This window comes from Dreissena polymorpha, chromosome 7 (assembly GCF_020536995.1).
Source record: "Dreissena polymorpha isolate Duluth1 chromosome 7, UMN_Dpol_1.0, whole genome shotgun sequence".
Taxonomy (NCBI): domain Eukaryota; kingdom Metazoa; phylum Mollusca; class Bivalvia; order Myida; family Dreissenidae; genus Dreissena; species Dreissena polymorpha.
The window spans coordinates 8,991,619-9,004,118 of NC_068361.1; the positions used below are offsets into that span (position 1 = coordinate 8,991,619).

Below are 12,500 nucleotides of genomic sequence, written 5' to 3' on the forward strand. Positions count from 1 at the left end.
TGTGTTTTAAAAATCCAAAATTATTGCTTAGTTTAGGAATGAAGAAGCATCATCATTCGGATAATTCTTGTTAAAACGAAGTTTTCTTGTTTGAGGCAAATGACCAACTTCTATGCGATAGCAACCATGTGTTAAATTGTAAAATATTGATAAAATATGTTACAATAACACAAAATAGGCAAGAAAAAGTATACATTGAAGACGAATTTCATAAAATGAGGCAAAGAAAAAATAGCGACCCGAGCCGATTGTGACGAAAATAGTTCGTACACATTTACTTACAATAACCGAAGCATTCGTCTTTTTGTTAGTGTTCGTGTGTCGTATGAAAAGATATTGTTGCGGGAATTTAAATGAACCGTTAAACTAAATTTAGATTCACATCGTACTTGCATGATTTACATGCTGGCGAATTCGACTGTACAGACATTTTCGATTTCATAATTAAACATCTGGCTTATCTCGCATATTTCGACACATGTTCTTCTTAACTTTTATTTTAATTGATATTGAAATATATGTTGAAAAAGTTGTTTCCTATCATATTTTATATAAATTAATAAATATTTGACAAAATCGTATAATCTCGCTTTAAACAGACAAAAAGTAAAGCTGGGTCCAACTCCTTGGAATGGTCCATGCAAAGCATGGGTGGTTTAAACTGGATGTGGGGCTCAACAAAGCATGGCGAATTTTATAACAATGCTTGATTGACTACGTTAACATACCGTGTGTGTGTACACATAGTTAACTTCTATTGTTAATATTACTCTTGTGACCCGTTAGTACAAATTAATATACATTAGAAGAGAAAAAAATGTATTTATCATCTGACGTTACACGGTGTTTATTTTATTTCGCTTCATTCACTCATTATAATATACATCGTGACATTATTTGTTCATCAACGCGCTACTCGACATTTTGTTTCGTGTATTTTTATTACAGCATTTGATTTCTAACGTGTTTTGACACTTTTACAGAACAATTACATTTCTTTCTATGTGAGACTAACGGATGGCAATAACGGATTTTCTTATCCCTCTAAATTTTGAATAGTCCAACATTTAAATACACGGTTGACTCTTTCCAAAACAGAACTACTATGGATAAAATGTAAATGTCATATAACTGAAGGGGCGTATTTGAAATGTTACACAGAAATGACATATTGGTATAGAGCGATTGGTATGCTTTGGTCATCTTTTATAATAAACACTGTAATTTTTCAACACAAAAGTACAAAATGATTACGTCTAAAATACATACTTTAAATTTCAAACGGATGAATACAAAAGGCAAAAGACTAGCATTGCTTGATAGTAAAAATTCAAGAAGAATTAATTTAATTAGAAGAACATTAATTGTTGTATTTTCGGTCATTATAAAGGTCATGGTAAATCGACCGTTTTATTAGCAACATCTTAGTTTATTATTGTGTCTTACTTGCCTATTTAAATCTTACAACACACGGTCACCGATCTAGTAGTCCATTTATTGACCCTCACACTTCATTATTGATTGTGGTCATTAATGCAGGCATTGTCGACCATTCACACTACATTGATTGTGGCAATTAATGCAGGCATTGCCGACCCTTCACACTTCATTGATTGTGGTAAGTAATGCAGGCATTGTCGACCCTTCACACTTCATTGATTGTGGTACTTAATGCAGGCATTGTCGACCCTTCATACTTAATTGATTGTGGCAATTAATGAAGGCATTGTCGACCCTTCACATTACATTGATTGTGGCAATTAATGTAAGAATTGTCGACCCTTCACACTACATTGATTGTGGTAATTTATGCATGAATTGTCGACCGTTCACACTACATTGAGTGTGGTAATTAATGCAGACATTGTAGACCCTTCGCACTACATTGAGTGTGGTAATTAATGCAGACATTGTAGACCCTTCACACTACATTGATTGTGGTAATTAATGCAGGTATTGTCAACCCTTTACACTACATCGATTGTGGTAATTAATGCAGGCATTGTCGACCCTTCACACTACATTGATTGTGGTAATTAATGTAGGCAGTGATCTTCACAGTTTTAGCACTTGGCTAAAGGACCGTTAATAAGAATTTTGAAATTGATATACATTGTATTAATACTGTCATTGTAATTTCTTAACGATTCGAACTAATGACACATTTTTGCTAGTTGTCAGACACTATTTGTTGTTGTTTTCGTCTTGTATACTATGGTAACGTTAAGCGTTACTTGTTTCAAGCAAAATGAGCATGTTATAGAGGGAAAGACGGTTTTATTAATTATTATAAGTATTCTCAAATGTTTGTTACAAAAAACATGTGTGGCCAGGTTTCTGTATGTGCCTGACAAAAAGTTAAATCTTATCGGGATCAGTCTTAAAACTAAAATTAAAAACTTCGAACGTCATTCCATTCGTTAGTCATTAAATAACTCATATATTGCTTACCCTTTAAATCAAAAATTCAGTTCTGGGGATGGGAATAATGAAACATTTGATTTCAACCAGTCAGAGGTCAAGGTCAAGGACACAAGCGCGTGTAACATTGTTACATTTACAAGTCCAAAATTATTAACAAATCCCTTTAAAATACGGCCATATCATATTTGATAAGTAATATGAAGACACATTGATCAAATATTAATGTCTCATAATCGCATACAATTATCAATGAAAATATCCTAAAACAACTGCACATAATTGATTTTCCTAATGATTTATTTCTTTATTCAACAAACTTCTTTGCATGCCGTTGATAAAATATGAACATAAAATTGCTAATATTATGTAAAATACTAGTAGTTTCTCCCCTGGCACCAAAAGAAGGATGTTCTATTTCTGGTTCATCAGAAGGTCGGAGAAAGCATTTTCTTTATCTAATATTGTGCACAACAATCCAGAAACTAGAAATGGCGCGGCAGAGGCCGACGCGTATCCCCACGCCGAATGTTTGACCTAGGTGTGCCCCAGGGTTGGCAATGGGGCCATGCATAGCTGAGATTGACCGTATTGTCATAAGAGAAGTTCAATATCAATTTGAAGTGAATCGGTGTAGAAATGAAGAAATTATAGTAAAGGCAATTTTGGGTGGGTGTGGTCTATGTGGGCGGGGCTCCAGGGTTGGTTATGGGTCCATGCATAGTTGAGATTGACCCTAATGTCATAAGAGAAGTTCATTATCAATTTGAGGTGAATCCGTGTAGAAATGAAAAAAATTATAGTAAATGGAATTTTTTGGTTGGTGTGGCCTATGTGGGCGGGCGCCCCAGGGTTGGGATTGGGGCCATGCATAGTTGAGATTGACCCTAATGTCATAATAAAAGTTCAGTAACAATTTGAAGTGATTCCGTGTAGAAATGAAAAAATTATAGTAAATGGAAATTTTTGGTGGGTGTGGCCTATGTGGGCGGGGCGCCCCAGGGTTGGGAATGTGGCCATGCATGGTTGAGATTGACCGTATTGTCATAAGAGAGGTCCAGTATCAATTTGAAGTGAATCGGTGTAGAAATAAAGAAGTAAATGTAAAATAACCTAAAAAAATGAGTGATAATTTCTGACGCGGCCCCACCCAAACCGCTATAACTTTTGACCCAGGGGTCAGATCAAAATTCCAAATAGTGCAGGGTCGCACATATGCTCATAGCTACCATGTGTGTAAGTTTCAAGGTTCTAGTGCTTTTAGTGTAGGAGGAGATAGTGGCCAGGACAGACGGACAGACAGACAGACAGACGGCGGAGATAACCACAATATCCCCACCTTTTTTTCAAAAAGCGTGGGGATAAGGATGATGCAAATAGCATAATAAAATACATGTTTGCTATATTATGAGAGATATTTGATTAAATGCAAATACAACATTGACCAATGCAATACATTTAATAAACAATGACTATGTGATACTTACAGTAAGTTTTAGTTTTCAATTCCTGTAGATCGTTAGAATTAAGCTTGCTGTTCTTTTTCCCCATTTCTATTTCTTAAGTTGTGTTTTATGAGCCCTCTATAGTACCCTTTTATTCATCCATCGGTTATCACAATAAACGGAATTGTATTGTATCGTTAGAATTCAGCTTGCTGTTTCATTTACCCATGGTTTTTTAAATGTTGTGTTTTGGGGCCCTTTATTGTACCCTTTTAATCATCCATCGGTTATCACAATAAACTTCATATAATCGCATCACATAAAAACTTCTCATTTTCATATATGTATCATATATGATCACGTTCGCTTGGTTTGATCTGTATTAAAATGTGAATCGTTATATCTACACATAAAATAATTACTAATAAATTCTAGTCCCTTCTAGACTGTCAACAAAGTGTCAAATCACAAATAGTTTTACGACCTGTACCAACTTTCGCTGTTCACTGTAATTGTCTAAATTATTCTTGACAAAACAAACAAAAGCATTAGCACCATTATTGCTTTGTCCTCCTCCAAAACATGTCTATATTCATGCGCTTATATGCGAGTTCGATAAACGTGTCAATTACGTCTTCGCTAGTAGCCCCCACTCCCCGCAGTTCGCTAGTTAAATTTTCGCGAGTCAAACAAAACAATGGTGCCAATTATCAAAACGTACCCCTATTTGTTATCATAAAGGTATTGATTTATTGCTTTATTGCTGTGTTTGTTGACACGTTATTTATTACCGTCGACTGTGCGGCATGTTGTTTTAACTAGTCGCCAGCGCAATTTGGCAGTATGTCACGCGAAAAAAGAAAAAAAAAACACATAATCAAATATATTTTTCAAGGTTAACCTTTTGCCGAAAATGTAACCGGTTAACTGGTCGTTCGGTAGGTTAACCGGTTAACCGGTTAACCTCTTGCATCCCTATGGAAAATACATTGGTGTATGACTTTTAATAAATTCTGGGCATTGTGTTAGACTCAACAAGCCTTAAATCCAGTTTAAAGCCCCAATGATTTGCGTTTACCGTACCATTGCGTTGATCGTATTTGTAGACAGACAGACAGACAGACAGACAGACAGACAGACAGACAGACAGACAGACAGACAGACAGACAGACAGACAGACAGACAGACAGACAGACAGACAGACAGACAGACAGACAGACAGACAGACAGACAGACAGACAGACAGACAGACAGACAGACAGACAGACAGACAGACAGACAGACAGACAGACAGACAGACAGACGGACGGACGGACGGACGGACGGACGGACGGACGGACGGACGGACGGACGGACGGACGGACGGACGGACGGACGGACGGACGGACGGACGGACGGACGGGCGGGCGGGCGGGCGGGCGGGCGGGCAGGCAGACAGACAGACAGACAGACAGACAGACAGACAGACAGACAGACAGACAGACAGACAGACAGACAGACAGACAGACAGACAGACAGACAGTCAGACAGACAGACAGACAGACAGACAGACAGACAGACAGACAGACAGACAAACAGACAGACTTGGTTTATTGCAGCATGTGTACATACTTACAAACAGATGGATAATAATAGTTATATTTATATTGTTCTTCCTTTCATCAACAAATGTTAAATAAATACATATAAAATGAAATTCGTCCTCAATATCCGTGACATTATAACAAAGACAATATTTTTCTTGTGTAGCAATAGTGTTTCTATTATATCGACAAGTCTGTATACAAAGGGGGTTTACAGATAATCCTAATCGGCATAAATACAATCGTATTTTTATCGGAACAAAGTCTAGGTAAATCCCATATTCAAGATTTGTCTTAAATGTTCTATAGATGTCTAACATAGAACTATCTTCTAGTGAACTGTACCAACTTTGTTTGTATGCATCTATAATTCTGAATTTTAGAATGGGTTTACAATGTTAAACATAAATATTATGAACGCTATTGCAGACATAACATTGTTAGAATATGTTATCATTTTCTTTAAATAATTAGTGTTCTTATAAAATACTAGATGACGAGAGTGTTTTGTACGAGAGAATATTACTTGCGAAATCATAATTTAAACAATAGTGTATCGGTATCTGTTTCAAATGCATTTAAAAACAGCATATGAAACATTTGCGATAACATACACACGTTACAACTTTTAATTAGAAAATGAAGCTTTATTGTTTAATCACATGTGCAATATCGTCTGTATAATTAAATTTGGTCATGAAATTTCTCGACATTTATGTTTTCAAGTTACTTCAAAATTTCTCATACTCTCGATATTTTATATACCGTAGAATCATTTATATTCGTCGGAAAACAATTTTTAGTTAACCAAAATTGTTTTTTCGTGCACACGTTAATTCGTAGGTTTCTGCTTATTGACAAATACATGAGGAATTTGCGTTTGTGATCTTAGATTTGTTTGTGTTTAATTCAAATTAAAGTCAATAAGTTTCCTACAAAAAGTAATGATGTTTACACTATCATGTTAACGGAATGTGTACGTAGTGCATATTATTACTTATAATGAAATATTCGATACAAAGTTTAATGAATAACTATGATAATGAAGTAAATTTAATTGGCGTGATTACGCAGTCTTTGATGTTGTTTTTTATATTTAAGTTTTTCATATTTGTACATAGCATTCAATGGAATGATGAATGTACCTACATGACGATTAGTATAGCGAAACTCCATCTAAACCAATGTAGCATGCGATTTTAAAATGGTGCAACTGTTGTCAAAATCAATTTTCACAACCATGCAAATACATCAAGACAAAGCACTGTGATTTGTGATAAACATAATTTTACAGTTATGTCCATGTAAGACGGACTATCACTTGCAAATATAAGAAACGTTTGTAAAACCGTTAATACATTTAACTCGATTCACTTTCACAAAACTTTCATAAAAATATTATGAAAACATGCATAATAGTGTATTAGCACTACCTAAGATACAATTTGTAAAAACACTTAACCGCATTTGGGCACATTTTGCTCAATGATTATGGTCATTATTAAGTATCGATTATTTCAATTTATGTCCTTTCATCCCGATCCTCTCTAATTATGACATCTCTAAGGCCATGTTTGTGCGTATGTAAAAGAAATACGTTACGGAAGTTTGAGTAGGAAGTGAAGTAAATTTAGCAAGGCAGTGTTCAAAACCATCCACTGGTGAAACACTCCCAGTCTCTTGTATAATATATATCAGCAAATAACTGACAGGGGAAAGTTGACGGTCTCATAAACGTTTGATATATGGTCCCAAAGAAATGTTGAACTAACCGTAACGACGTTCACATGGATACACAAATCTTTGATATGAATGACCATAAATATGTGATTTTGCCAAATAATTCGCAATACAATTTTGAAAGATTTTCATGTTGAAAATTGTTTTCGAAACCGAAATTCACTACAAAAGTTATTTTGATATGACCTGTTCGTTTTGCATAATGTTAATTCTGATTAAACGTGCAGAATTGAAACATTGTAAGAAATTAAATACATTCATTATTTAACACGTCTCATTTTATGACTTCTTGGTATATTAATACAAACATGTTTTGTCCAATTTAATCGTTTTAATCTGTATGTTTGTTGCCAAATACTGATCAGGTACATGTTGTCTCAAAACAACAGTGTAACGTAGTTTCTTTGAACATCTTTATTCAGAACTTTATTGCATACTTACGAGAGTCGACTGTATAAAATAATGACAGCACAGTGCATAAAATGTTTCAAAACAAATTGCCGATAATTAACTTTGTTAAAACGTACAAAAATTAAAAAGCCAGTATTATGACAATAAATATCAGAGTTTATAAACCCATTACATTTCAAGTACTGCTAAAATTTCTAAATAACAATAAAGTATGTTATTATTCCTAATTAAAAGTACGTGTAATACTTACAATGTGTTGTATTTCTCAGATATGGAATAAGTCTCGGATTCAGTTTGCTATAACGTGTACCCATTGTAAGCGAAATGTTAGCAAAACTGAAGCAACATTCTTAAATAGTTCACACACGTTTACTAAAATCCATTCACGTATCAATTTAGCAACCTAACACGTGCTTTGCGTTAACCTAAAACAAATACATTTACAAACACGAGTCTTTAAGTTGGCATACATTTCGACTGAGAAGAAAATCAAACGCAAATCATTGCATCTACAGAGCTTGTGTTTCTGTTATCGCTGAAAGTGTTAACCGGATAGGTGTATCCCAGGTAAAATAATTTTCCTGTCGTAATGGCAAATATATGACAGCGACCGGATGGAAATTAATGCTGTTTGCAACATTGAGCAAGATAACATTGTCATAAAGTAAAACTACTTTTCTAGCTTGTAATTTAGGAAAAAAATACGTCATATTGTATATCAGAAGTATGTTCAGGAATGTGCAATATACTATATATAAATGTATTGTACTCGGTTTGCATCCTAAATGTCACAGTGGTTTTACCGCGATGTGCCGTTTGGTAGATATTCACTTAAATGGAAACAAATCAAACTATACACTTTAAATAAAATATGAAACGCTTTTGTATTTGTTTAAGATGGGTTGTGATTTTGCAGACAAAAGTGTAACTCGCGTAAGAAACCAAACTTGTACTATAGTTGAACTATTATTTTTGTATGACATTTGAATATTTATATGTGGTATCTGTACTGATACCTTATCTCAGAAATGTTGTTTATTGGGGTAATAAATGTTTCCAGAAAATAGAAAACACTTTTTTAGCAAACAAATAATAATAGTATAATAGGCATTCTAAAAATTGCCAAGACCTACTTTTTGACATGCTTAATTACGCTGTCTTACGAATGCCAAAACATGTAATGTAAAATATTAATCATATATTGACAAGGATCTTGTTGGGCAATATTTAAAAAATCCTGAAATGTGAACCAAACTAAAGTAATTGCGATTGGGTCAACCCTTAAAAGATGAATAACAAAAAATAATATTTCCTCAGGATTGATAGGCTTTTTGCCTACTTTTTTTCTAATTCAACCATCCGATTATCTTCCTCGATTTACAGCAGCCCACAATGACCACTGCCTCTATATCTCAGTTGGAGACAGGGAAAATATATCAACATGATAATATTATATACAATCGAACACTAATATATTGTTTTGATTGCAAAACAACACTCTCCTGCCAAAATATTGTATCATTTACCATAGTTATTGGGAACCTGATGATAAAAAGCAAACAAAGCGTCTTTTCGCTCTGTCTGTGGCCTTATAATAGGTATTTTTAATTGATTTATAATAAGAACATATAGATGATAACATATGATGTTTTATATGTCTTAAAGATTTAGAGTATGGTGTATTTGTAAGTTGCTCATGCACGCATAAAAGAACGACACGTGCGGCGAAGCCAGGTTGAATCGTTTTGCTAACATATGACTCTGCTATATCGAGCAATACGTTTTCAAAAAGCAATCAATAACGAACTGTAGCTTACTTACTCATTACCCTTTAATTTATTCACGATTTGGTACCACCAGTCGCTTGGTACCTATCAAATATAACATTTGTTATTGGCTCACTCGTTACATAGCACGTGTCTAATAAGTTAAAGTTGTACTTTACAAAAGAAACCTTGACATCAATGCATGTTGTTGTCTTGACATTACTAATGTCATGTTTCAGTAAATTACATATGCCCAGAATTTACGTACATATTCAGCTAAACTTGCATAAAACCTTTGAAAATAGTTCTTTATATTGATCGTAAGTGGTGTATGATCGTTTAACAGTAAAATATGTGTGTGTGGGGGGGGGGGGGAATTGCCATTTATGATCAGCCTGTTGTGACCTATGAGACAACTTCTCCCAATCCTATACACCATCTTTTTTCATGATAGCATACGATTCTTTTACATTAAGAAGTTGCTAGGAATGAAACAGGTCATATCCGAACAAGGCCACTTCCTATTGAACATTCGAACTGCCACTCTGTAGGCAGACATCCTAACCTAACGACGAGCCCGCAGTGTGTACACATACGTATTACTCTTTATAAAGTACGTTTTGTTTTAGGTTTAAGATAGTTTGGCAAATACTTTGAACAAGGCACATCCATACAGTGTAGTACTTTTTTTCTCGAGACACTGTGCATTATCATAGATTCTTAATGTGCATTGGTAAGCATTGTTTTGCGATTCCCAACATCAAAGATGATTGTTCAGCCGAATACATAAAAAATGTATACTTATCGACGTTCATACATGTAAGTTATCCTAGAAGCAACATATCAAATTTGCTTACATTCAGTGTATGCCCTCATCATTTTATAACACAATTTCTAATTTATATGTGCTGCAAAATTTGTTCAATGCGATTTAAGGGTCTATACGTATGTGTTGACTAGTACAATAGCCCATTAATATATTTTGTAATTAAATTGAATATATTAGCCCTAACGCTTGAAAAGCGACCCTCTTTCCACCCCTTGATGTTCTTCGTCCGATTTGAACAAATAATTCACTTTTTCTTTTTCTAAAAATATAATTGTGTTTGACATTGCTAGACATGGCCTCCAGCGCACCCAATCACTTCTTTAAACTTAAATTATTCACACACACAAAGAAGTAAAATGAAATTTAATTACATGATGGATACGTTTGATGAATGTTAACGTTTGTATTAATTATTTATCATCGAATAATTCATTCTACAAGTAAAATTCCTTGATGTGAGACAGGTTTGGTCATATATTACACACACGAATAAGAGTGCAAATTGTTTTTACAATGTATAGTGATTTGCATAAAAGTATTTGAACGCTAAATATAATTTAATTTATCGCGTTTTGCGATTGTTATAGTGTGTGCTTTCTGCTACATTTCAGCGTAAATGTCCTGAACGCCATACAACATTGTCGCTTGCGCTTTTGCTGTTTACATAGTTAGATATCCATACCATAAATGATTCGTACTCCAATTTGACCACTCGTCAGACGGCAAGCTAACGAATAAACCAATCGCCGCAAAATGGTCCAACAAAAACGAGAATCGGTGTGTGTTAAGTAGAAAGTCTGTATCGAGCGAAAAGGAAATTCCTGAAATAGCTATTGCATAAATAAGGCTAGCTTACACTAATTCTAATTTAATAGAATCCTGTCATGAAATGGTCAACTTCCATGACATTTTGCTTGTCTTTCCGTTTTGACTTCTTGTGCAAGGTTGGTAAAAAACGAATATGTTTTTAGAGTACCCCAAATATAATTCTTCAGAATATAGCAGACTCTCTTGACTAACACATTCAACACGTTTTATGCTTTTGAATACATGTATTTGATATGAATTGTTGTTTTGTGTTTTGTTGTTTTGTGTTCAATTATACTTGGATGTACAAAGTCCCTATACAATCCGTTTATAAACGATAAAGGCAATCCGTTACCGGGTTCATTATATACTAGTGTACTTTTAAATAAATGCTCACTAAATAACGTTTTCGTATTGTTTCTCGCAGAGACACTTCTTCATGTAAATTCCAGTTATTCACCTAAGGCGCGTCGAATTCCGGATAATCAAGCCAATCTGCGATGTGAACTTCGTAACATGCACTCATATATTGCGTAAGCCTCGAATTAACTTGGTTGATATTACTTCGGTGTCTGATTAGTAGGCCTAAGAATACTTAATGATTCATGTAAGCAGCAGATCGTGTTTCTGTCTGAATGTCGTATGTAAATATTTTCATACGGTTTCATTTAGGTTAATTAAGGCTAATTAATTAACATTAATACAATTAAATGCTATGCATCAACGGCTGTCACATCTCGTTTCCATCCCAACAGAAGGCGTGCATTGTCAGAATAACCCACGATCAGATAACTTAGCTTTATATCTGCTTTCCCGCCATAAAGCTGTCTTATTATGTTCATCGCAGAAACAAAATGACAGTTTTGTTGATAATGTTCATGAAATTTGTGGTTAACACATGTTTGTGAATATTCTACACGCATTTTCATTCATCAAGAAAGATTTAAAGGTTACTGACTCTAAGATATGTAGCAATATGATGTATTGAACGAAAAGAATATTACTTTTATATGTTGAAAACATGTTATCTCTGTCTATTTGACTAAACAGCTTATAATAAATAGCATTTTATGTTGTAAAAACAATCATAAATTACAATCGCTTTTTTGCTGAATATCGCCTTGAAAGAATTTATAATAACAGATTGCATACATTTCTATATCCCACTGAAAAGCTGATAATAAATGTTAAAGTTTTATGTAGATAGAAAATCAAACATTTATTACAATTTTCGTTATTGTAATTACTGTGTGGTTGTAAACCATGTATTTAACCAGATTGTCTCATTTTATAATCAATATTTTTGTTTTCAATAGATTCTTGATTTTTGCAACATGAATACATCACTGTACTTTGTATCAATAAATTATCATTTTAATTATCTAGCCCGTTCAAAACCGTCACACTGAAAGTACCATAGTAAGTGTTCTACTTGACAATTATATGAAATTTTCAAGGTTTTTTACAACTTCGATGGGTTTATCGAATATAATAATCG

At 34.1% G+C, this 12,500-nt stretch overlaps 1 protein-coding gene across 1 annotated transcript in view; it reads right to left on the minus strand.

Annotated features, from left to right (window-relative positions):
* LOC127838648 (neuronal calcium sensor 1-like) overlaps positions 1-7,979 on the minus strand; it is a 97,724-nt gene extending 89,745 nt beyond the window's left edge. The window contains exon 1 of the mRNA XM_052366507.1: positions 7,851-7,979. Coding sequence (XP_052222467.1) covers positions 7,851-7,914 — 64 coding nt within the window. The 5' untranslated portion in view covers positions 7,915-7,979. The remainder of the gene's footprint in view (positions 1-7,850) is intronic.
* Positions 7,980-12,500: the final 4,521 nt, after the last annotated feature.